The sequence below is a fragment of the Lonchura striata genome, chromosome 1A (assembly GCF_050655825.1).
Source record: "Lonchura striata isolate lonStrDom1 chromosome 1A, ASM5065582v1, whole genome shotgun sequence".
NCBI lineage: Eukaryota > Metazoa > Chordata > Aves > Passeriformes > Estrildidae > Lonchura > Lonchura striata.
In genome coordinates this window covers 75,339,493-75,364,139 of record NC_140741.1, presented here as the reverse complement: position 1 = coordinate 75,364,139, position 24,647 = coordinate 75,339,493, and the positions used below count along the sequence as shown (strand labels likewise).

The 24,647-nt window shown below is 52.3% G+C and overlaps 2 protein-coding genes across 4 annotated transcripts; both read right to left on the bottom strand.

The window, feature by feature from the left end:
* Positions 1-192: 192 nt before the first annotated feature.
* LOC110478872 (uncharacterized) lies at positions 193-5,724 on the bottom strand. 2 transcript variants are annotated; one of them, XM_077783721.2, is made up of 20 exons: positions 5,589-5,724; positions 5,142-5,288; positions 4,940-5,061; positions 4,734-4,842; positions 4,533-4,649; positions 4,327-4,394; positions 4,137-4,250; positions 3,819-4,004; positions 3,630-3,732; positions 3,404-3,545; positions 3,144-3,327; positions 2,957-3,056; positions 2,761-2,879; positions 2,584-2,621; positions 2,282-2,394; positions 2,049-2,197; positions 1,779-1,873; positions 1,474-1,552; positions 1,101-1,209; positions 193-744 (listed from the first exon to the last, which is right to left on the bottom strand). In XM_077783721.2, the coding sequence occupies exons 1-20, from the start codon at positions 5,638-5,640 to the stop codon at positions 671-673; spliced, it is 2,220 nt and encodes a 739-aa protein (XP_077639847.2). In that variant the 5' UTR covers positions 5,641-5,724; the 3' UTR covers positions 193-670. The 2 variants fall into 2 exon arrangements, with proteins under 2 accessions (XP_077639847.2, XP_085425593.1); XM_085569467.1 differs by having other exon boundaries at positions 4,533-4,842.
* Positions 5,725-9,367: 3,643 nt separating this feature from the next.
* Positions 9,368-19,226, bottom strand: TMEM209 (transmembrane protein 209). 2 transcript variants are annotated; one of them, XM_077783719.2, is made up of 15 exons: positions 19,131-19,226; positions 17,655-17,794; positions 17,486-17,544; positions 16,707-16,838; positions 16,065-16,303; positions 15,773-15,977; positions 15,051-15,226; positions 14,768-14,839; positions 14,194-14,290; positions 13,314-13,439; positions 12,312-12,409; positions 11,326-11,440; positions 11,135-11,232; positions 10,694-10,767; positions 9,368-10,555 (listed from the first exon to the last, which is right to left on the bottom strand). In XM_077783719.2, the coding sequence occupies exons 2-15, from the start codon at positions 17,789-17,791 to the stop codon at positions 10,501-10,503; spliced, it is 1,683 nt and encodes a 560-aa protein (XP_077639845.2). In that variant the 5' UTR covers positions 17,792-17,794; positions 19,131-19,226; the 3' UTR covers positions 9,368-10,500. The 2 variants fall into 2 exon arrangements, with proteins under 2 accessions (XP_077639845.2, XP_077639846.2); XM_077783720.2 differs by having other exon boundaries at positions 19,157-19,226.
* Between the last annotated feature and the right edge of the window lie 5,421 nt (positions 19,227-24,647).

Genomic DNA, 24,647 nt, shown 5'->3' with positions numbered 1-24,647 from the left:
CCAAAAAGTCAGAGAAGACCAGGCTGGAGATGAGCTGGAGCTTTGGGAGGGTCATGGAGAAAGCTGGAGCCCACAGCCACCCCCGTGGGCTCTGTCCCTGGGGTGAGGTGACAGAGGACAGGGAATGGTGGCCAAAGAGGGGCCCAGGTTGGTTCCTGAGGTTCATTTAAGGAGAAACAAACTTGTTTCTGATTTGTACAAAACTGCTTTAATGACGAAACAGCTGAAAATACCTTTGGGTGCATTTCTGGTGCCATCAAACATCCCGTGTGCGATTCCCAGGCCCCTCCCAGGCCTCGAAGGATGAGGGACTTCTCAGGCACCTCCTCCCAGTGCAGCACATCCCCAGGGAGGGGTCTGTCCTTGAGACACACAGAAATCCCCTTCAAGACCCTCCTTCTAAGGACAGTTCTCCTTCAGCCACTCGAGCGTGGGCTGGAGGTGCCCGTGTGAGGTGCTCTGGCTTTGAGGCTCCTCGTTTCAGGAGCGATGCCATGGCCACCACCCTTCCCATCGCTGAAGCCCCACGGGGGGAGCCCAGCAGCAGCAGGAGCTTCAGGAAACGGCGCTTCCAGACCGGAGCCAGCCCGGCCGAGTCCCTGAGAAACTGGAAAAGGTCTCGATGGGTGCTGATCCCAACGAGGGGGCTGGAGAACGGAGAATCCAAACCTCAGCAGCCGCTGGGTGACGGGGCGAAGAAATACACGGCCAGGAGGATGAAGTAAACCATCACCAGCACGGTGCCTGGGGCAGACAGAGAGGGGTGGGAGGGAGTTACTCCTGGAGCAAGGAGAGGAATGGGTTTAACATCTGGTGTGGTCTGGATTAGTCCTGGTAGAGAGCTGCCATGGTTCTCTATAAAATGTTCATTAAAAGGGAATTTAAAGCCTTTTAAAGAGGGAAATGGGAGTAATCCGCCCCTTGGAGCTGCTGCAGGAGGACAACTCCAAGATGGTCAACCAAGATCCCAGGATCACTTAGGTCACCACACACCAAGAGCCCCAAAAAGCAGTTGATCCCAGGACTGGAGTCAGGACCCCCCATCCCAGGGGATCTAGGGATGTGCCAAGTCCCCCAGCAGCCCTGTGGGAGGTGGTCACCTTGGAAATAGTCACATTTGCCATCCATGAAGATGTAGTTCATGAGCACCACGCTGAACATGCTGGCGTAGACGTGGAGGTCGCTGAAGACAAGCGTGAAGTTGGTCGGCTGCGAGGAAGAGGATTTGGGGTTTATGGCCAGCCAGGGCAACCCCACACTGACTCCCTGGGACTTGTGTGTCACCCCTTAAACCCCCTCTGCCACACGTCCCCAGGGTGGTGACAGCAGCAGGAGACATCTGACCCCACTTCCCCTGCACTGAGCCGAGGGGAGACGCTGGCAAGGGCAGCTGTGTCCTTTCCATGTCCCACGGACACCGCGTCCCCAAGCCTGCTGCAGGAGGTCCCCCAGAGCTGTCCTGGGGCTACTCACGTAGAAGATGGTGAAGAGCACCAGGATGGGGATCTGGAGCATGCAGACCTGCACCGCGATGCAGTTCCCAATCTCGATGCTGGGGAGGAAAGACAACTTAAGGGCCAAGCACTGGGTCTCTGGGTGAGAAAATCCCAAACCACAGAGCCCATCCCAGTTCTGACACCATTTTTTGGGTGGCTAATCTCCTTGAGGACGAGATGACACAGACTCTGACCCACCAGTGGCTGGGCAGCAAGGCACAGTGATGGGACTGGGACAGGGCACAGGAACCAGCCCAAAACTCATCCTGGGAGCCATCTCACCTCAAGCTCAGATTGTTCTGCAGGGCAAACTGGATGCCATTGACAATCTCTGGCAGCTCGGGCACCATTGCCAGCACGGTGACACCGATGAAGTACTGCAGGGAAGAGGTGACATCAGCCCAGGCCTGACCACACCCAAGCCCTGGCCAACTACACAGAGCATCTCAGCAGCTTTCCCCCACTCCTTTTTGGCCTCCAGCTGCAGCCAGGGCAGGTCCCCATCCCTGGAGGGCACATCCCGGTCCTCGGGGACAGCCAGACCCAGCTCACCTGTGAGATGGTGGAGTTGGTGAGGATGGGGCTGATGTGCTCCGTGGCCAGGTCAGCGCAGGCCGACATGCAGAGGGTGGCGAGCAGGAGGATGACCAGGGCCCGCCAGCGGGACCAGTGGACCACGGCGCTGTGGTGGTGGCCAGGCACTGGGGACAGAGCAGAGACGTGTGGGACGCTCCAGAGCGGTGACAAGAGCCAGCCCTGCAGCCAGGACCTTCGGGGACACTCACTGTGACAGTCGCTGATGTGGATGTCGTAGATGTGCGAGTGGGTTTTGAGGGTGAAGAAGAGCCCGATGAGGTAGGCAGCAGGGAGCAGGATGGACACCGTGTACACCAGGGGTCTGTGGGACACAGGTGACACTGTCAGTGCCGCCAGGCTCTGGCATGGAGACCCCAGGGGGACAAGGAAATGGGGCACTGGATCATTGGGGTGGAGAAGGGCCCTGGGAGGGATGCAGGAACACGACCAGACCCAGGAGTTGCCACCCCAGAGTGGGGACAGCTCTGTCCCCACCACAGTGGACACTCACTGGACGTGGCTGTAGTAGAGGGTGCCGTTGTTGTCCATCTGCAGAGAGAGCGCCTGTCAGCGGGGATACAGGGGACAAGGGACAGCCCTACTGCCACCACCCAGCATGAGAGCCAGGGGGGCTCAGAGCATCCCTGACCCCAAATTCCCCCTGTTGGGGGTCCAGGTCCCCACTCACCAGGTCAAAGTGACAATTGTGGCAGAGGTAGTGGCCCAGTGGGTTCTGGGTGACGTTGTGGCACTCGCCACAGACCAGCTTCCCGTACACCTTGGAGAAGAGCGTTGGGGCAAAGACACCTGCAGGGACAGGACGTAGAGCAGGCAGCCACCCCGTGGGACACCCAGACCTGGGGACACCCCTGTCCCCACCTCACCTCCCACGGAGAGGAAGAGCAGGGCCGAGCTGACGCCCGCAGAGCGGCTGTTGAAGCGCTGCTCCTGGTGCCGGATGCCCCCGATCACCATGCACAGACCCTTGGGGATGGAGAAACCCCCCAGAGAAACCCCCCATCAGTGCTCTGCTCACAGCCCCCTCCCGGCTCTCAGTGCCACCCGTCTCACCGGCACAAAGAGGACACAGCCCACCAGTGTCCCCGTCAACGCCGACTTGACCACCTCAGCGTAGCAGCGGTTGCCCTCCCGCGAGCCCTTGATGAGGGCGGTGATGTAGAAGGTGAGCTCGGTGATGGAGCCGAACGTGGCGTTCACCACAGCTCCCACCGCAAAATTGCTCTGGGCTGAGATGCTGGAGAGGAGGAAGAGGCTGTCAGCAGGGCTGGAGTGTCCCCACATTGCCACCAAGCGTCCCCTGTCGTGCTCACCTGGCGATGGCCATGCCGATGTAGTAGGAGAGGGGCATGATGGAGAGCAGGGCCAAGGTGAACTTGATGGCGGAGCCGGTCAGGTGGTTGGGGCTGTCCACGTAGCCCAGCACCAGTGTCACCAGCACCAGTGGCAGCAGGTCTGGGGTGGCCAGTCAAGGACACAACAGAGGGGGCAGATTTGGGGTCACTCCCCACCGTCCCACCCCAGCTCCCACGAGGATACTGACAGCAAAGACGTTGATGCCGTCCACGGCGTACTTGTAGTAGTAGGGATTGGCGGCGCGGTAGCAGCAGAGAATCACCTCTCCCTCCAGAGGCACCTCAGTCTGCAGAGGGCCAAGAGGGTCACCCCCAGCCCAAAATCCCCCCTGGAGCGGGATGTGGGACCCCGACCCTGCCCAGAGTCACTCACCGCCCTCAGGCGCCGGATGAGCACCCGCTGCGGGGGCAGCGGCAGGACGCGGGAGGCGGCGCGGGCGCTCAGCTTGGCCACGGGGATGAGGACGATGAGGAGCCACGCGGTGACACACACGAGCCCGTGGGCCAGCAGCAGCACCGGGCAGCCCAGGCACAGCCACACGGCAGTGCTGGCGTGGTGCTGTTAACGGGAGGGCACCTTCAGGGACTGACCCCCAGCACACCGCCCCAGGGGAGGGAGGTGCCCGTGGGCTCCTTCCCCGGCGCGCTGGGGCTCCAGGGGTGCTGGCGCTGGGTCCAGCATGGGGCTCACCCAGTATCCGGTGCCCTCCCAGCACCGTGGGCGCCAGCGGAGCGCTGTGGGACCCCCGAGCAGGGCTGAGCTCTCCCCCGCGCCGACCTCACACCCCTGATGGGATTTGGGGACCTGGGGAGAGAGGGGATGTCAGGGTGTGCATAGGGCACCCCAAGACACCCCCAGGGGATCCCCAAGGCACCCTTACCTCCACTTTCTGGATCACTTTGCCAAAGGGCCAGAGGAAATACCCGGCCAGGTCCCAGCAGAGCCTCCCTGTGGGGACACAGCCATCACTGTCCCTTCCACCTACAGGGACATTCCGTGGAGAAGGGACCCAGCAGACCCCAACACCCACTGGTGCAATTCTGAGCTCATCCAGCCCTCACACGGGGTCCCAAGTTTGGAACTCACCATAGGGAGCCCCCACGATGGTGACGAACATCACGGCAGCCACGAGGACGTAGAGGAGCGAGAGCCACCAGCCAAAGAGCAGCAGGTAAAGGACATTCCCACATGTCAGCGTGGACCCTGCAGGAGGGAAGGCACCAGGTGGGACCATTGTCACCTGCAGCTGCCCAAATCCACACTGGGGTGTCCCCAAGGCCACCCAACCTCCAGAGCCTCGGATGACATTGAGGTCGGAGTAGAGCTCCTTGACAATCTCCGATCGGTCCTCCCAGGGCCGCTCCGTCACGTGGCTCTTCCATTTCTTGAAACCAAACTGCAGAGAGAGGGGTTTTTTTTTGGGATGAGTGAAGAGGAAGCAAATGAAAACCCATTACAACCCTGCCAGAGCACCCATGGGTGCCCCCACCCACCTTGTAGTTGTTGGAGAGCTTGTTGGCCTCCACGGCGTTCTCGGCCGTCAGGGTGGTTTTCACCACGCAGCTCTCGCACACCTCCTCCGAGTGCTGCTGGCAGCAGGACGGGGTGGACGTGGCTGTGGGTGACACAGCGGGTCACAGCGGGTGTGGGACCCCCCCAGGACCCCAAATCCAGCCCAACCCGCAGCCAACCTACCTAGGGGGACACGGGGCCGGTGCAGGTGGCAGCCCAGGTCTCCCAGGTCGCCCTGCACGTTGTTGATGGCAGCGCAGTGCCGGTCGCAGAGGGAGCCCCGCCGGGGCGCGTCGCCGCCACCGCGCGAATCCGGGACCTTGGGAGCATCTGCGGGAGCCGCTGGAGTCACTCGGGGCCGCGTCCCCACCCCGTGCCCGGACTCAGTTGGGCAGGACAGCCAAGCGCTGCCGTGCTGGGCCGTCACCTCGGTCCCCAAACCCCGCAGGGGGAGCGCGGAGCTCCCAGGGCGGTACCCAGGGGATGCTCAGGAGAGGAGACCCCGCCGGTGCCCGGTCCACGGCGGGGATTCCGCGCTCGGTGCCCGGTGCGCGGCTCGGGAAGGGCGAGACCCAGTCCAGGGCTGGGGGTCCCCCTCCGGTACCCGCCCCGCTCCCCCAGCTCGCTCACCGGGCGTGTCCTGCGCGCAGCGGCGGCGGCCGGGCTCGGTGTCGGTGGCCATGGCGAGAGCAGCAGGTGCGGCGCCGGTGGTCCCGGCCCGGCCCGGCCCGCCGGAATTTAACGGGCGGGGCCGGACGTGCGCGCCCCCGGGAGCCGCCCCCGTCCCCGCGGGAGGGGCCGCGGGCGGGATGCGCCCGGTGCGGGGAGGGGGGCGTGGGGACGGCGTGTGCGGGGATTGGGGTGTGCGGGATTGGGGTGCGCGGGATTGGGGTGCGCGGGTGTTTGGGGTGTGCGGGGATTGGGGTGTGCGGGATTGGGGTGCGCAGGTGTTTGGGGTGCGCGGGGATTGGGGTGCGCAGGTGTTTGGGGTGCGCGGGTGTTTGTTTGGGGTGTGCGGGGATTGGGGTGCGCGGGGATTGGGGTGTGCGGGGATTGGGGTGCGCAGGTGTTTGGGGTGTGCGGGATTGGGGTGTGCGGGGATTGGGGTGCGCGGGATTGGGGTGTGCGGGGATTGGGGTGCGCAGGTGTTTGGGGTGTGCGGGGACTGGGGTGCGCGGGGATTGGGGTGCGCAGGTGTTTGGGGTGCGCGGGGATTGGGGTGCGCAGGTGTTTGGGGTGCGCGGGTGTTTGGGGTGCGCGGGTGTTTGGGGTGTGCGGGATTGGGGTGCGCGGGGATTGGGGTGCGCAGGTGTTTGGGGTGCGCGGGTGTTTGTTTGGGGTGCGCGGGTGTTTGTTTGGGGTGTGCGGGGATTGGGGTGCGCGGGTGTTTGGGGTGCGCGGGGATTGGGGTGTGCGGGTGTTCGGGGTGTGCGCGGGTGTTTGGGCTGTGCGGGGATTGGGGTGTGCAGGTGTTTGGGGTGCGCGGGGATTGGGGTGCGCGGGTGTTTGGGGTGCGCGGGTGTTTGTTTGGGGTGCGCGGGTGTTTGGGCTGTGCGCAGCTGAGAGGATGCAGAGATTGAGGGTGCGGGGTGGAAAAGGCTGCGCAGGGACCGAGATGCGCGGGGATCGCGGTGCGTGGAATAACGGGGTGCAGAGAGAGCGGGGTGCGCGGTGGTTTGGGGTGCAGAGAGAGCGGGGTGCCCGATGTTTTAGGGTGCAGAGAGAGCTGGGTGCGCGGTGTTCTGGGGTGCAGAGAGAGCTGGGTGCGCGGTGGTTTGGGGTACAGGGAGAGCGGGGTGCGCGGTGTTTTGGGGTGCAGAGAGAGCTGGGTGCGCGGTGGTTTGGGGTACAGGGAGAGCGGGGTGCGCGGTGTTTTGGGGTGCAGAGAGAGCTGGGTGCGCGGTGGTTTGGGGTACAGGGAGAACGGGGTGCGCGGTGTTTTGGGGTGCAGAGAGAGCTGGGTGCACGGTGTTCTGGGGTGCAGAGAGAGCGGGGTGCGCGGTGTTTTGGGGTGCAGAGAGAGCTGGGTGCGCGGTGTTTTAGGGTGAAGAGAGAGCGGGGTGCGCGGTGTTTTAGGGTGCAGAGAGAGCTGGGTGCGCGGTGTTTTGGGGTGCAGAGAGACCTGGGTGCGCGGTGTTTTGGGGTGCAGAGAAAGCTGAGTGCCCGGTGTTTTGGGGTGCAGAGAGAGCGGGGTGCGCGGAATACGGGGATACACGGGTGAGAGGGTGCACATATTGGGGTGCCGGGCGACCAGGAGGCACAGGGGTGTGGGGTACATCGGGGTGCCCGGGAATTGGGGCGCACAGTGCATGGGGAATGCGCAGGGCTCAGAATGAACAAGATCTGGGGTGTGCCGTGTATCGGGGTGCACGGGGGGTGTTGGGGTGCACGGGGAGAAGGGGTGTGCGGTGTTGGGGTGCATGGGGAGCGGGTGGATTGGGGGGCACAGGGACTGACTGGGGTGTGGGATATATTGGGGTGCACAGAGACTGGGATGTGTGATTTATTGGGGTGCAGTGTATTGGGGTACACAAGGACTGAGGGGTGTGATCCGCTAGTGTGTGATGCATTGGGGTGCACAGGGACTGAGGGGTGTGAAGCACAGAGTATTGGGGTGCAGAGGAACTGGGATGTGTGATTTATTGGGGTACAGGACTGGGATGTGTGATTTATTGGGGTACAGATGGACTGGGATGTGTGATTTATTGGGGTACACAGGGACTGGGTTGTGTGATTTATTGGGGTACAGGACTGGGATGTGTGATTCATTGGGGTACAGATGGACTAGGATGTGATTTATTGGGGTGCAGGACTGGGATGTGTGATTTATTGGGGTGCAGGACTGGGATGTGTGATTTATTGGGATGCACAGGGACTGGGATGTGTGATTTATTGGGGTACAGGACTGGGATGTGTGATTTATTGGGGTGCAGGACTGGGATGTGATTTATTGGGGTGCACAGGGACTGGGATGTGTGATTTATTGGGGTACAGGACTGGGATGTGATTTATTGGGGTGCAGGACTGGGATGTGTGATTTATTGGGGTGCACAGGGACTGGGATGTGTGATTTATTGGGGTACAGATGGACTGGGATGTGTGATTTATTGGGGTACAGATGAACTGGGATGTGTGATTTATTGGGGTGCACAGGGACTGGGATGTGTGATTTATTGGGGTACAGATGGACTGGGATGTGTGATTTATTGGGGTACAGATGGACTGGGATGTGTGATCTGTTGGGGTACAGGACTGGGATGTGTGATTTATTGGGGTACAGGACTGGGATGTGATTTATTGGGGTGCACAGGGACTGGGATGTGTGATTTCTTGGGGTGCACAGGGACTGGGATGTGTGATTTATTGGGGTACAGGACTGGGATGTGTGATTTGTTGGGGTACTGGACTGGGATGTGATTTATTGTGGTGCAGGACTGGGATGTGTGATTTGTTGGGGTACAGGACTGGGATGTGATTTATTGGGGTACAGGACTGGGATGTGTGATTTATTGGGGTGCAGGACTGGGATGTGATTTATTGGGGTACAGGACTGGGATGTGATTTATTGGGGTGCACAGGGACTGGGATGTGTGATTTATTGGGGTACAGGACTGGGATGTGTGATTTATTGGGGTGCACAGGGACTGGGATGTGTGATTTATTGGGGTACAGATGGACTGGGATGTGTGATTTATTGGGGTGCAGGACTGGGATGTGTGATTTATCGGGGTGCAGGACTGGGATGTGTGATTTATCGGGGTGCAGATGAACTGGGATGTGTGATTTATTGGGGTACAGATGAACTGGGATGTGTGATCTGTTGGGGTACAGGACTGGGATGTGTGATTTATTGGGATGCACAGGGACTGGGATGTGTGATCTGTTGGGATGCACAGGGACTGGGATGTGTGATTTATTGGGGTGCACAGGGACTGGGATGTGTGATTTATTGGGATGCACAGGGACTGGGATGTGTGATTTATTGGGGTGCAGGACTGGGATGTGATTTATTGGGGTACAGGACTGGGATGTGATTTATTGGGGTGCAGGACTGGGATGTGTGATTTGTTGGGGTGCAGAAGGATCCATCTGGAGGCTGTGCAGGATCCTGGGAGCACAGAGGGCCATGGGGTTCTGAGCACCCCAAAACCCTCCTGGGCTGCAGCTGCCAGGGCACCCAAGGGTGCCCTATGGGATGGGCCCTTCCTGAGGATCACCACTTTTTGGTGAAAGAAGGGATTTCTGCACTTCAAGTTTTTGGAATGTGAAGCTAATAGACCTGAGGGGGCTCTGCTGCCCTCAAGGAGGGGAGTTTTGGGGTAAAACCCAGCTAAATCTGGTTCTTGAACATTTCCTCTGAGGTACACGGATGGATGTGGTGATGCTGGACACAACAAAAACCCCAAAACCCATTTGATAAAACTCATTTAATACAAGAACCAAATGAGCCATTTTGTTACCAGTTCCTTGGAAAAACCCAGGTCCCCCAGGAAAGAGAGACAGAGTCACCAAAACCAGTCAGTTCACCCCAAAAAACAGCAAAGTTCCAAAAATCCCTCTTTCCCTCCCATCAGTAAAAAATACAGTACAATGATTCCATGTGTTTATGGTCCTATATACACTTCTAAAATACTCATTTACCAGAATTTACAACAAATTCTCCCCCTGCCCCTTAGAGAAATTTGACAAATATTGATTGATCCTTTCTTTGAAGCAAATCCCAGTGCTTTTACCAAAAAAGGTAGAAATTCCCAAAAACCTGTGGATGTGTAGGGCCTGGTTTCCCACCGAGGTGCATAAAGCTCCAAATTAGGTGGTGATTAGCAAAAAAAGGTGAAGGAAAATTAAATTCAAAAGCAAAGGCAGGTGAGAGTTGGTGGCAGTGAAGGTACCTGGGGAGTTCAGAGCTCACAAGGCCCCCCAAGAGGGGAGGCCACGCTGGTTTTGTACAAAACAACGAAAATAAAAATTGAAAATATAAGTAAAATTCTTATTTACTGAATTTAGCAAGACAAACATGGTTTTGTCCTTCCTTTTCAGCTGCAGGAACATCTTGAGGGGTCAGAAATCACAATTACACCAATAATCAGGGATAAAAATCACTGGTTTTCACCATACAGAATAAAACAAAGCACGACTGAGTCGGAGCTTCTGGCTGTGGAATTTCTTGGATCCTGAAGTTGTCCAAGCTGCTTTATCCTTCCCAAGTGCTCCCAGCTGTGCACAGCCTGGGGAGGCTGTTCCAGCTGCACCTTCAAAGCAGGTTTGGTTTGGTTTGGTTTAGTCTGAGATCAGTGAAGCTCAGTTTAAACAGGACTGGCTGAGCTGAGGAGCAGGAGAACTCCTGCCTGGAGTTCATCACAGGAGCATTTCCACAGTGAAATGTTCTATGCAATGCCTTGACAAAACCCACATGGAAATTCCAGGCACTTCCTCCCTCTGTCCACAAAGCTGAGCTTTAATGATCCTGTTTGGTAGCAAATCCAGGCTGAAGTCAAAGTTCACCCCTCGGAGCAGCGCTGTCCTCCAGAGCTGTGTCCCATTACTCCCCAAAGATCCACAGGACGTTGACTCCCGACAAACCCAGATTTACACGCCTGCAAAACCCAAAGGGATCACAATTAGCATTCCTATTTAAAAGCTGCTGTTAATTCCATTTTAACACCATTCATTATCACCCCACGGTGATGCTTTTGGTCTGACACCATTCCCATTTGTTCCCACGGGATACCTACCCCAGCATCCCAGACTCCTTTGTCTTTATGATGTACAGGAACATCAGCAAGGTGTGGAACATGTTGTTCCTGCCCTGGAGCCACAGAGAGAGAGAGACAAGGATGTAGAAATCAAAACAAGTAAAAATTTCAACATTTTCCTAGTTTGGAACTTCCCCTCGGAATTTGCACTGGTCTCAAGGGGTGACATCACCCACTGGGGACTGTGATTTGGGGTTTTACAGTAAATTAGCAGAAAATTAATGAGAGGAAGATCCTGCTTAGGAACAGGATCCTAAACAGACACCACAGGTAGTATCCAGCAGCAAAAACATGCTGGGCAAAGACCAAGCTGGACCAGCCTCCGTGTAAGTGGACAAAAACGTGTCTAGGATTTAAAAATACCCCAAATCAGCCCTGGAAATGATTCCTGAGAGCAGGAGGAGAACAAACCCCCCATACCTTGGGCAGGCTGTAGACGTGGCACTCGTAGATCAGCTCGTAGTGAGGTGGGTTGATGCTGCTCTGGTAGATGCAGAACACGTTTTCGTTTGAAGTGTCTGAATTAAAAATTAATTAAAAAACCAGTTTTCAGAGGTGCTGATTTCAGAGGTGCTGCTGTGAGAGGAAAAGAGCCCAGGCCAGTCCAGTACCTGGCTTATCTGGAGTCTGGATGAAGTGCTGGGAAGTGAAGGTTTTGCCATCGGGATACTTGGGGTGAGGTGGGAGCCTGGAGTCCAGGTAAGTGCAGAACACGTGCATCAGGATCTGGGGAACACAACCAAATCTCACTGGAATGGCCCCAAAACCCAGCAGCTTCCTCCCTGTCATCCAGGAGTTAATCCCAGTCTTTGATAATCTGCGTTTACCACACTGGCTTAATCCCCGTCTTAGGAGCAGCTTCATGCCTAAATCATCAATTTCTGATTTGGCTGAGAATGGCAGAGGAGCTCAAAAAACAGCTCTGCCCACCCCAAACCCAGCAAGGAAACTTCTCCCTTTCCCTCATGAAAACCACTGGGAAAGTCTCAGGAATGCCAAAATTGTGAAATAAAGTCCTGGGATGAGCATCCAGAAAACCAGAGACAGCCCGAGGGTTGTTTCAACCCTTTCTGGAGAGGTCTCAATATTTTATGTGGGCAACATCAGCAAATTTTCTGTGATCTGGTGCTTTCTGTGTTCCTTATACCCAACAGGAGCTGTTTGACAGGAAGAGGTGGATTTTCTGGGGAAAAATATCACAAACATTAAAGAATCTGGGAGATGCACCTTGGACCTCACAGCATTGTACCACCCACAATTAAGAAAAATGTGAAATTGTCTATTTTTTTTTTTTTTTGTCTAATAGCCTTAAATTAATGTCAAAACTTCTTTATTTGCACTTTTGAGCTGTTCCTGTTTATCAGGACACTCAGAGCTGCTCCATAGCTGGACAATTCCAAATATTTAACCATGTTCCCAACCAGAAAATCAAACCCTATTTCAAGGTTGATTTTCCACTTCCAGCAACAGAATCTCTTTCCTTATCTGGCAGCAAAGCTGCAAAGCTCCCTTTTCTGATTTTCCCATGTTCCTCAAAGACTTCCTGGCTGCTGCCTCCAAAGCCTATCCCAAATCCAAGCAATCCCTGGACACTCACCGAGGAGTCGGTGGGAAGGTCCGTGTCCCATTTCCGGCCCTTGAAATCCCCTCCTCCGTTCCATCGGAAGGAGCTCATGCAGCCCCCCTGGGACAGCTCTGCAAAGACAACAGTATTTCACTGCCTGGGGGCTGCAAGTGCATCTGAACAAAGTGGGTTTGTGGGGTAGAAAATGGGAAAAATCAAATTGGGAAAGCTCTGCAATGACAACAGTATTTCACTTTCTGGGGGCTGCAAGTGCATCTGAGCAAAGGGGGTTTGTGGGGTAGAAAATGGGAAAAATTCAAACTGGAAAAGCTCTGCAATGACAACAGTCATTCACAGCCTGGGGGCTGCAAGTGCATCTGAACAAAGGGGGTTTGCGATGTAGAAAGTGGGAAAAATTCAAACTGGAAAAGCTCTGCAATGACAACAGTATTTCACTGCCTGGGGGCTGCAAGTACACCTGAACAAAGTGGGTTTGTGGGGTAGAAAATGGGAAAAATCAAATTGGGAAAGCTCTGCAATGACAACAGTATTTCACTGCCTGGGGGCTGCAAGTACACCTGAACAAAGTGGGTTTGTGGGGTAGAAAATGGGAAAAATTCAAACTGGAAAAGCTCTGCAATGACAACAGTATTTCACTGCCTGGGGGCTGCAAGTACACCTGAACAAAGGGGGTTTGTGGGGTAGAAAGTGGGGAAAATTCAAATTGGCAGGGAAGGTATTGATTAAAGGGTAAAGTTAAAGGATGATTTTTGTTTGTAGATAATGAAGTGATTCAATCCCTTTGCACCCTGAGCAGGCAGGAGGAAATAGTGGAATGGTTTGGACTGGAGGGAAACTGGAGGATCATGCAATTCCACCCCGTGCCATGGGCAGGGACACCTCCCACCATCCCAGGGTGCTCCAGGCCCTGTCCAGCCTGGCCTGGGACACTCCAGGGACGCAGGGGCAGCCCCAGAACCAACAAGATCACTGCAGGATGGAAAGGTTTGGAAGTCAAACAGCAGCACCACGAACCTCTGATCCTTTCCACCAGGTACTCCTGGTTTGGGGTGAGATCCAAGTACTGCACCAGCGCGTTGAGGGTCGGGATGAGCGGGGCTTTCACCAGGGCCGCCTGCTTGAGGCTGCTGATGCTGGCTTCTGCAACACAGGCTGCGCCTCAGCTGGGCACGGCCAGCTCCCCGGGGGCTGCACGCACCGACCCCACCACCCCCAGCAGCGCAAACCTCCCCACAGCAGGGACAAGGAACGCAGCAACTTAAAGGCAGCAGGAGAAACAAAGCGGAAACAAAAAGCAGCAGCTACAGGGCTTTTAAGCACCTTGCAACAGTAGCTTTTGAGGAAACACTCCAAGAACCCCGAAAGAAGGATTTAATTAAAACCAGCACACCAAATCCCCTTCTCAGTTAACTTGGGAGAAGCAGCTGCTGCAGAATCCTAACCTGACTTGATAAACAGAACCCCAGTTCATCAGAATTTTTAAAAAAATGATAGAATTAAAAAACCCCAGCTCCTTCAGGAAGTGGGTGAACTGAAGAAGGAACTTGGGAAAGCACGTAGCACTGGAGACAGAGACTTTTGGGAGACACTGAGAATTTACAACACATCTGTCTTTGAAATGCTTTCTGCCTGATTAATAATCAATTATTATTAATGATAATTTGAGCTGTAAAACCAAATTTATGGGAGGAGAAAGAGGAATTTCAAAAATTTTACCCACGTGTCCAAGCATTGATATCTATAGAAGTATTACAGAAAACCTTCCCAGCTTAAAGAAATGCAGGAGGTGGAACAAAGACAATATTAAGAGAGAGCAAAAACTGAACAAAATTATTTCCCAGACCTAATTTATGTTACTCCCATTGCAAGGGAACTCCCAGGCTGCTGATCCTACCTCCAATCTGCAGCTCTGGACAGCCCATCCTCCTCAGCTGAGTGCTCACAGATTCCATCTCTTCCACCAGTGGCACCAGAATGGTGTCATTGATCCACTGGGAAGGAAAAAGGGAAAAACTCAAGCTCAGAAGCAACAGGAATGTTTAATAAAACCCTCAGTTTACACCCTATAATCATCTCCACCACAACCACAAAGCAGTTTAACAGAAATACTGAGGCCAATCAAGGAGGGAAATAATTTAATTATCAACACAGGCAGAATTTAGGTGGCTTTTTAACAGCTTCTGAAAAAGCAGAAATTCAGTGTATAGGAGTTGGAAATACCCATGTGTATGGGGTACAGCTTTTCTGGACAATGAGGAAAGGGGATTATGAATCACAGCCATCCAAACTGGCAGATCCAGACCCTCTCCTGCTTGGCTCAGGACAGGAGGGAGATGATAAATTTGTGGGATTTGTGTGTGGCAGACCACCCAACCCTCAGACAGGCACTGCAACCCTTCCCACCTCAGGCACAGAGGACATGGAGGAATTTTCTCACTCCACTCGGAATTCCCCAGAGAGGGACTTACATTCCTGAATTTTGCTGTCCAGGAATCCATGTGATCCAGGAGCTGCCGGTTCATTGTCACCCGAGCCCAAACCTATGGAAAGGTTTATTAAATCCATGTGAGAACCTCACAGAGCCCAGAGTTTTCAGAATCTGTGACAATTCCTGCTGCCTGCAAAAGAAAGAATTTGGCTGAATGCTGGAGGACTTTTTTCCCCCACATTCCTGACCCAGCTCAAATCCAAACCTTTGCACAAAGGTACATTTCTCCCTTGACAATTTCTCTTTTTTTTGGTGGAATTTACCTCTTCTGCAGCCTGTTTGGAGCTCAGGTCAGCTTCATCCTTGTGTGCAGAAGGAGCCTGGGACCTGCAGGCCAGCTGATACTGGAACTTCCTCAGGATCTGTGCGTGGTCTGCCATGGAGCGGCTGTAGTTCCAAAAGGTCGGGCTGCTGGAGGGAGAGCTGGAATCTGAGCTTCCTGGAAAGACCCATTCATTAAGAAGTTAACTTCTATTATTGCCAAGTAATTCTGGATGAACAGCACGGGATGAGAGGTCAGTGTGAGTGAACACACTGAAGTCACTCTGCATTCACCCTTATCTTGATTGTCCCAACCCAGGACAAAAACCTACTGGGTGTAGTTCATCCCATTTATCCTTATCTCGATTGTCCCAATCCAGGAGAAAAGTGTACTGGATTCAGCCCCTTTATCTGAAATCAGCTGCACAAAATCCCCCTCTTATCAAGGTGATCTTATCTCAGTCCATTACAGCCACCAAGGGCTACAGAGATAACCCATCAGCATTCCCATGCTCAGGTGCTGTTCCAAGGAGTAACTGGAGGAAAACTGCCTCAAGGGGAAACAGTGGGGTTCACCTCACACCCCAATTCCTCACTAGGAGCAGGTCCTTTGCCAAGTCACAGGTGATCAACAAATGGTGCCTTTTTACTGGTACTTCTCCCATCACTAAAGCCACAAGGGCTCTTCCCTTCCAAGGTTTTCCCAGCAAACCCCCCCGTTTACCCAGCTGAACTCGGTGCTGTTTCTCCTCCTCGTTCCTCAGGAAGGTGTCCAGGGATTTGACATCAGTGATGCAGTCGTCTTTGTAGGTGGAATTGTTGTACAGAATGGGGGAGAACCGGTAGTGAGACCTTATCCCACCGCTGTCCACAGGCCCCACGCTCATGGAATAGGGAGATCCATTGGGAGAGTGGCTGAAGCTGGAAACCTCGGGAGAAAACAAAACAAAAAACCCTGGATTTCCTTTCCTTGACAAGATTAAAGCTACGCCGCTGGGACGTGTGCTGGGGGTTACCTTGGCGTAGCTGCTGCTGGGTGAGTAAGCAGCAGAGGTGCTGTGAGAGGGGCTGGTCCCTGCCAGAGCCTGGAGCTGGGGGCTGTAGCCACCGAGGCAGCTGGCAGAGAACTTGGGGCTGGCGCTGGGCGAGCGGGAGGGGCTGTAGCTCAGCACACACTGGCCCTGGATGGGTGGGGGCGGCGTCAGGGACAGCACCCGCTTGGCCGCTGCCTCCCGTGGAGGGCTGCCCTGTGCACCTGCAAGGTTAAAAAATGTTTAAAGCAAGTTTAGAGATAAGGGACACTGAAAACCTGGTCCCTGCAGAACTCGGATACAACCGAGACCCGTGAGCCCAGCTCAGAATAAATCCTGCTGGGGGACTTCTCTAATATTCCACCAGCTCCTCCACCTGCCCACTGCTCTCATCTTTACCATACTAATTCATGTCTCAGTTATTAAAACACAATTAGCTCCACCTCAAATGGCCATTAACTAAACCACAGCACGAGGAACAGCATCGAGCCCAACTCCCGGCCCTGCACAGGACAACCCCAAGGGCCCAGCTCAGCTCATCAGGAGATAATTCAGAATAAAGAACACAGAACTGGAGAAACAACAATAAAACCGTGAAAAAGGATAAAAAGAGGGTTTGTTCCCCACCTGCCTTGCGCAGCCAGCCCATGATCTGCTGGCTGGGACTCGTGACCAAGCTGGGTGGTGCTGCTGTGTAGGTGAAGTACCTCCAGAAATCAAACAGGGCGTTGAGGCTGAACAGGGCTGCCAGGGCAAATTCTGCAAGAAACACACGAGTTTCTGTCATGGTCTGAGCAAAAATTACATTATCTGCAAAACCAGGCTATGTCTATTTAAAAAAGGTCATTATGAGTGCTGCCAGTCTGGGGAAGCATCCAAGATTTCTTCACTTTCTTAGGCAAGAACCGTTGGAGACAACTTTCCATACTGTTGGAATTAAGTTATCCATTTTAAAATTTAATTTTTAAAATGCGATTTTAAAAAGATTTCCAAAAAGGAAATCTCATGATTCTTGCTTCTTTCCACCCTGTTTGACAGAGCTTAGAGTAGTCTCCTCTGAATCCGACCTGAATTGTTGTAAAATATCACCCACACCCAGAGGTCAAAACAGCAGGAAAATAAATCTAAGGCTCCCTAAAGCCTTAATCCACACACTAAGGAAGATCTCACACATTAAATCAGTCCTTCCTGCCCTTCCAGGATAGAGAAAAAGCTGTTAGCACTCCTTATCTGCCACCAAAAAGGGCGGAGTTCCAGCAGTTTCAAGGGAGATCACAGAAAGCAAAACAAAGTTTTGGTTTAAAACTCAAACAGAAAAAAACCACCTGCCTTAAAAACGACCTCCCAGCAATAAAAATGAGTAAAAAACAATCCTGAAATTGGATTTAAATGCTGCAAGGACTCACCAATGTACCAGAGTGGAAAGCAGGTGATGTTGTAATACGTGCTCAAGAGCTTCCCAGTCCTGAAAAGCAAAAGAAGGGAGAAGTTAGCAGAAATTCCATTCTGGGGGATATTAAGGGCTCTGCACGGTGGAGCTTTGCTGGTTTGAATCAGATGGAACAATTAACTTACATTTCAGTGTAGATCATGCCTGCTACAGATATATTGAGGAGACCCCAGGCCAGCACCACCTTCCTGGTCTCAGCCTGTTTCCTCATCTTCACAGCCAGGTCGATGAGAGAAGTGTCTGGACTCTTATTCGGCGTCATTGTCTGTGAGAACACAGGGGAAAGGCAAAATCTCTGAGTTTTTAATCAGCAGGAAGATTTTCAGGCACGTTTCTGAGGAACAATGTCCATCTTCTCCCTCATTGTTTTTTTTAATAATAATGTCCTTCAAAAGGCTGAGGGAAAGCTCCTGCCTCCTCTGGGCAAGACCAGTGAAAATTCTCACTTATTTCAGTAGGTAACAGAGTATTCTCTATCATATGAAACCCACAGAATTTATTTTCTCCTTTATGCCCAGTAATACCTTATGTAAAGGACACAACCCTGTCACAGGCAGGCAGCCAACCTCAGACCTCAACCCCTTCCCCAAATTTCTCCTCTCCTCAAACCTCACCTTTCCCCCACGCCAAAGCTCTCCTCTCCCTCACCACAAACCTCTTCGATGATTCTCAAACCTCTCTGATCACCCTCCCCAAATTTAAACTCTCCCAATTCTCAAACCTCCCTTCTTTGCCCACCCCAAGCCTCTGCTCCTCCCACTCCCCAAACCTCACTTCTCCCCCTCCTCACATTTCATCTCTGCAGACCTCACCGTGCTCCTCCTCAGACCCCTCTGATCCCCTTCCCCAAACCTGTGATTCCCCCAAACCTCTGATCCCCCTCCCCAAACCTCTGTGATTCCCCCAAACCTCTGATCCCCCTCCCCAAACCTCTGTGATTCCCCCAAACCTCTGATCCCCCTCCCCAAACCTCTGTGATTCTCCCAAACCCCTCCGATCCCCCCCAAACCTCTGATCCCCCCCAAACCCCTCTGATCCCCCCCAAACCCTCTCTGTTCCCCCCAAACCCCTCTGATCCCCCCCAAACCCCTCTGATCTCCCTCTCCAAACCCCTCTGATCCCCCCCAAACCCCTCTGATCCCCCTCCCCGAACCCCTCTGATAGCCCTCTCCAAACCCCTCTGATCCCCCTAAAACCTCTCTGATCCCCTTCCCCAAACCTCTGTGATCCTTCCCAAAACCCTCTGATCCCCCAAACCTCTCTGTTCCCCCCAAACCCCTCTGATCCCCCCTAAAACCCCTCTGTTCCCCCCAAACCCCTCTGATCCCCCCTAAAACCTCTCTGATCCCCCCAAACCCCTCTGATCCCCCTAACACCTCTCTGATCCCCTTCCCCAAACCCGTCTGATCCCCCCCAAACCCCTCTGATCCCCCCCAAACCCCTCTGATCCCCCTCTCCAAACCCCTCTGATCCCCCTCCCCGAACCTCCCTTCTCCCCTCCCAACCGCCCCCCCCAAATTTCACCGCTCCCTCTCCCCAGACCTCCCCGCCCGCCTCCCCAAGCCGGGCTGTGCCCATATTCCCCCTCACCCCTCGCTGACCTGTCCCTTTTTCCCCTCCCGCAGACCCGTCCGTTTCCCCTCACGCCGGGCAGGTTTTCCCCTCTGCCCGCCGGGGCTCCCGGCTCCCCTCGCGCCGCCGCGGCCTCGCGCTCTCTGCGCCTGCGCGGGCGCTCGCGCCGCGTCACCGGCCGCGCGGGGGGCGGGGCGCGCGCGGGCGGGTTTTGGCGGGAAGCGCTGAGGGGGCCGCCATGTTGGGGGGGGGCGAAGGAGCCCTCACGGGGACAATTCCGCTTTTTTTTTTAAAGTTTAATAATAATAAAATAGTTATAAAAATAATCATACAATTAGAGTAATAGAGTTAGGACAATTATAAGATAATAAAAAGCAAAGAATTACGGACGCCCGGATGCTCTCAGACACTAAGTCACAAAAAACATCCCTTGTGGATAAAGGAATAACCTTAAAACAATGCACTTGTTGCATATTCATACATCCTTCATGGTTATACATTCATTATATTTAAAACAAGAACTCTGTCTGTTTTATGTCAACTATTTCCTTTAATTGCCATGGTGTCTTCCAGTCTGAGCAAAGTCTGAAGAAATTAGCTTTTTCTGATGAGAAAACCATAAATTCCTTTTCTCTGGAAGATTTAGGGGCTCCTTGAAGCAAGTATCTCATTCCAAAAAAACCCCAAAAAACTCCCCCCACATACAATCTTTATTTTAACATTATGTTGGAACCTAAAACTGTATTTAACACACTACATAAGACAATTAATACAGCATAACTTTCTAACATTACACATATAATATTCATTGTAATATCTGCGAAAAGCCAATCATAAAATCTGCATTTTCCACAGTAGGTAAAATTTTAAGGGTGTGAAAAATGCCAATCACTTGTTTTTAGAATTTTGAGAAGTTTAATAATAATAAAATGATTATAAAAATAGTAATACGATTAGAGTAATAAAAATTTAGAGTTAGGACAATCACAAGACAATAAAAAGCTAAGAATTATGGATGTCCAGATGTTTTTGGGCACTGAGCTGCCAAAAACATTTTTTGTGAGCAAGGGAATAACCCTTAAAAGCAACAGCCTGTTGCATATTCATATAGCTCACACATGATGCATAAATTCCTTGAAAATTAAGAATTTTTCCGGTTTTTGTCAAATAAAGACAGAGAGACGGTGGAAGGATATTTATCTTTTCTGATAAGGAGGCAGTAAATTTTTATGGACTCTTTTCACTGCCATTTCTGTGTGAAGAGTTTCTTGATTATCTCATCTCTTGCTTGAGCTAGTAGAAAACATCTTACATCACAGAATTTCTATTTTAACATGATGTTGTAACCTAAAACTATATTTAACACGCTACTTAAAAAGGATTAATACAGTACTACAAAATAATCCCCCATAATACATATAGTATTCAATTTAATATTTGCGAAGAGCCAATCATAGAATACGCATTTTTCACATCTTTATAGCTAAATTGTTTAATTACATTGCCGTGCCTGTCAGACCAACACGTTGCCAGCGTTAGTAAATAAAATTTTAAGGGGTTTTAGGTCTATTTGCATGCCGTGCAAGTGTGGTTTCATATTTCTGCGTGGGTGTAATTTTGTATTTCTGTACAAGCGTCACCGAAACCGTGGGGATAAATAAGATTCCTAACAGTCTTCTTTAAAATGTCCAAGGATTTATTCTTGGCCAAGGTTTCTGTGTGTGGCTGACAAACTTCAGGCCTCCATGTGAGCCTCAAGACAAAACTTTTTCAATTGTTTATATATTTTAACAGTTCTAAATTTCATCATCCTCTTCATTAATTACTATTGCAGTAATGTTCACTATTCATTTCCTCACTTTTTTACTGATCTGGTCCAAATTATTTAGTAATTTTGTTATCTTTTTCTCAGACTTAGAGTCTCCAGCCTTTCAGGCTTTAATTTCCTCTAATTTTCTGGTTATTCTAATATCCTTGAAGTGCCATAAATTTAAGATCCCACAGTCTTCAAATGCTTTGGGTCTGTTCATTGAAGTTTGCCAGGGTTCATTTTAACAAACTTAATCGATGATTTAATGATCAAAGTAATAATAAAGGTCAGTGGAGAAGCTTTACTAGAGCTTTAAAAGTGGGTGCTGCTCATAAATAATTAAAATGGCCAATCAAAAATTAGGAAAATTATATAATTTCTAACACATGCACGACTTCAAATGTTTGTCCAGTGTAACTTTGTATTTTTGCTCTGAAATGCTGCAAATGGAACGGGTTGTGTGAGGATAAACAAATAAATTTGAAGGCCTTGGTTTCCTAATTTAAGGAAAACTGAGTTGGAAATACATAGCTCCATTGCAGCCAGGGTTATTACACTGATATAAAGCCTCAGATTTATCTGACAAAAAGCCTAAAGATTTTCCAGAAACATCAAAAATATGGGTGCTGCTTCTAAAATTAATTCTATGTGGTAAATCACATGCTGAAATCCCAACTCATTCTTTATCCAGGGCATTTCTAAGGGGGATTAAGGACATGGAGGCAATCCATTGTTTACAGAAATAATAATTCCCTCATCAGTAATCCAAACTAAATTGGCGTTATAGCCAATTAACTCTGATTTTCCAGATGCGTTTCCAGTAGAGCCCTTTGCCATGCCAAAAGGTGAAAAGGTGAAAAGTTTCTGGGATTTTTTCCCTAAAAACCAAAGGAGAGGCTACAACACCGGATCTTGGTTTTGAGGCAGCAACAACAAAGGGTCTGGACTTTACAAAAAAGGGCAAACCTTGCTGAAATTAAATTATTTTTGAAGGTTTTCAAGGTGTTGTTGTGGGTGCCATGCCAAAAGGTGAAAAGGTGAAAAGTTTCTGGGATTTTTTCCCTAAAAACCAAAGGAGAGGCTACAACACCGGATCTTGGTTTTGAGGCAGCAACAACAAAGGGTCCGGACTTTACAAAAAAGGTCAAACCTCGCTGAAATTAAATTATTTTTGAAGGTTTTCAAGGTGTTGTTGTGGGTGCCATGCCAAAAGGTGAAAAGGTGAAAAGTTTCTGGGATTTTTTCCCTAAAAACCAAAGGAGAGGCTACAACACTGGATCTTGGTTTTGAGGCAGCAACAACAAAGGGTCCGGACTTTACAAAAAAGGGCAAACCTCGCTGAAATTAAATTATTTTTGAAGGTTTTCAAGGTGTTGTTGTGGGGGCACAAATCCACCCTGGCCCCTCTCAGTGAACATGTGTGTCAGTGCAGAGATTTTAGGCGAGGAGAGGGTTTGCTTGGCGGAGGCTGATGGAACCTTTGCCTCGCTGGGTGTCACCGGGGTGCTCCTGACTCACGGGGTGACTCCACAGCCTCGGCGGGGCACGGGAGAGCCCTGCCCGCCCTGCCCGCCCTGCCCGCCCGCTCCGGGGCTCCTTCCAGGGGGGACTGGAGCTCTGCTTGGTGACACCCCGGCTGTGGAGCTGCCCTGGGAGCTCTCCGAGGAGCTGCTCGGTGCCACCAGACCTGCCCTGCTCCTGCTGGCTGGATCCCGTGGGGTTCTGCTGCCTGTGGTGAGGATTCTTCTCCCACCTCTGCCTTCCTGCTGCTCCCCTTCTGGAGCCGGGTGCCAGCGCCCTGGGTGTTTCCAGCCTCTTAAAAAAACCCAGAATGGTTTGGGAGGGAAGGAGCTCAAAGCCCGGCTTGTTCCAGCCCTCCCACTGTCCCTGTCCTGCCTTTCCTTGGACATTCCAGGGATCCAGGGGCAGCCCCAGCTGCTCTGGCAATCCCAGCCCAGCCAGGAATTCCTCATTCCCAAAATCCCACCCCAATTTCCCTTTCCCAGGGAATTCCCTCCCTTCTCGGCTCTCCCAGCCTGGCATTGGATCCATCCCCACCCTGACTCTGCTCCAGGAAGGAGTTTTGGGATCCAGGGGCTTCACTGGAAATCTTGGGACTCCAGGAAGGGTCTCCCTTCTCTTTTCCATCCCCAACTTCCATAAAAATCCCTCAGGATGGATTCTGAGCCTCCTTGATCCCAGAATCCCGGAATGGTTTGGGTGGGAAGGGACCTCAAATCCCATCCCATTCCAATCCCACCATCCCAGGCTGCTCCAGCCTTTCCTGGGACATTGCAGGGATCCAGGGGCAGCCCCAGCTGCTCTGGCAATCCCAGCCCAGCCAGGAATTCCTCATTCCCAAATCCCATCCCTGGCTGCCCTCTGGCAGTGGGAGCCATTCCCTGGGTCCTGTCCCTCCAGGCTTTTCCCAAATTTCAGCTCTCCTGGAGCCCCTTCAGGCCCTGGAATGTGCTGGAAGCTCTCCCTGGATCCTTCCCTTCTCCAGGGGAACATTCCCAGCTCTCCCAGGCTGGCTCCAGAGCAGAGGGGCTCCAGCCCTGCAGCAGCTCCATGGATTCCTCTGGATTCACTCCAATTCCATGGATGCCCGTGGCTCAGAGCTGATCTCCAGACCCTTCAGGACCTCACGGCCATTGCTGGGGCCCTGCAGCCCCTCCAGGGGATGAGGAGAGAGCCCAAGGTTTGGATTGAGATGCAGCTCCTGAAATGCCGTGGGTGGAGGCCCCAGAGGATGCTGATCAGGGCACTCAGAGCTTGTTGGGATACTTTGGATCCTGACATCAGGTTTGGCAGGGTTTCTTGGCAGCCCTGAAATCCATGTGGGATGTAGCATGAGTAAAGAAACAAGCTCTAATTTTGCCCTAGATTAAATCCTTCCTTCCTGTTTTGAAAGAGTGAAGCGTGGCAAGTCGTGTGGACAGTCAACTGATTCTATTATGAAATATTGGAGTCTGGAAGCTACAGGTGGGGTTTCACTTCCACCAGAGCTGCTGTAGTTCCAGAAGCAGGAAATTCCTGTGATGGTTCCTGACTCTTGGGATAATTTGTTATTATTTGGTTTAAATTGAGGGAGTGGAGATCTTTTCCCCCAGGGACTGGGTTTGGTTCAACCTTAGAGACCAGAGCAGTTCTCCTGGTGCCCCCAAGACACAGCAGTTACAAGATGACTCAATCCTACAGGCCAAAACAAGAATAATTCCTGCCTGGGGCTCCCTTTGTTCCCAAAAACATGAGAAAAAGGATTGTGAACACAACAGGACACCTGGAGGAGTGGGGTGGGAGTGGAGGTGAGAGGAGACTCCTCAGGGAGGTGCTGAAATGCTGAATGATACAGTTGAGATCTTTATTAAGAGTTTCCTCTGGGAATTGTCACATCTCCCCTGGCTCCGCTCCCCAGGAACTCCAGGTGTGAGAGCAGGCTCAGCTCCTGGCTGTCCCTCAGCCACCTTTACAATTTGGATAAACAAAAAGTTTATCCAGCAGCCCTGTGGCCCTACCCGCAGCTGTGGGACAGCCACAGCTGGGTGTTCCCATGGGAGATCGTCCCTAAAGCTCAGGCAGGGGTGGATAACAACTCCTCAAATATCCTTTGGAGCAAGGAGTGGACAACACCAAATCCCCACAACCAAGAGTGGCTGGCAGAGCTCCTGACCCCCAGTGAGAGCTGGGGTGAGTTCAGTTTGTCCCCGTTTTCCTCGGCCCTGACAAACACGAA

Coding starts and splice junctions, on each gene's coding strand:
- TMEM209 (XM_077783719.2), bottom strand. CDS start 17,791: ATGACGCCGAATAAGAGTCCAGACACTTCTCTCATCGACCTGGCTGTG. Junction 15,227..15,772: donor ACAGCACCGAGTTCAGCTGG/GTAAACGGGGGG, acceptor GGGTCTTTCCAG/GAAGCTCAGATTCCAGCTCT. Junction 14,291..14,767: donor GGACAGCAAAATTCAGGAAT/GTAAGTCCCTCT, acceptor TTTCCTTCCCAG/TGGATCAATGACACCATTCT.
- LOC110478872 (XM_085569467.1), bottom strand. CDS start 5,640: ATGGCCACCGACACCGAGCCCGGCCGCCGCCGCTGCGCGCAGGACACG. Junction 5,289..5,588: donor CTGCGCGCAGGACACGCCCG/GTGAGCGAGCTG, acceptor CGGCTCCCGCAG/ATGCTCCCAAGGTCCCGGAT. Junction 3,328..3,403: donor ATCGGCATGGCCATCGCCAG/GTGAGCACGACA, acceptor CCTCCTCTCCAG/CATCTCAGCCCAGAGCAATT.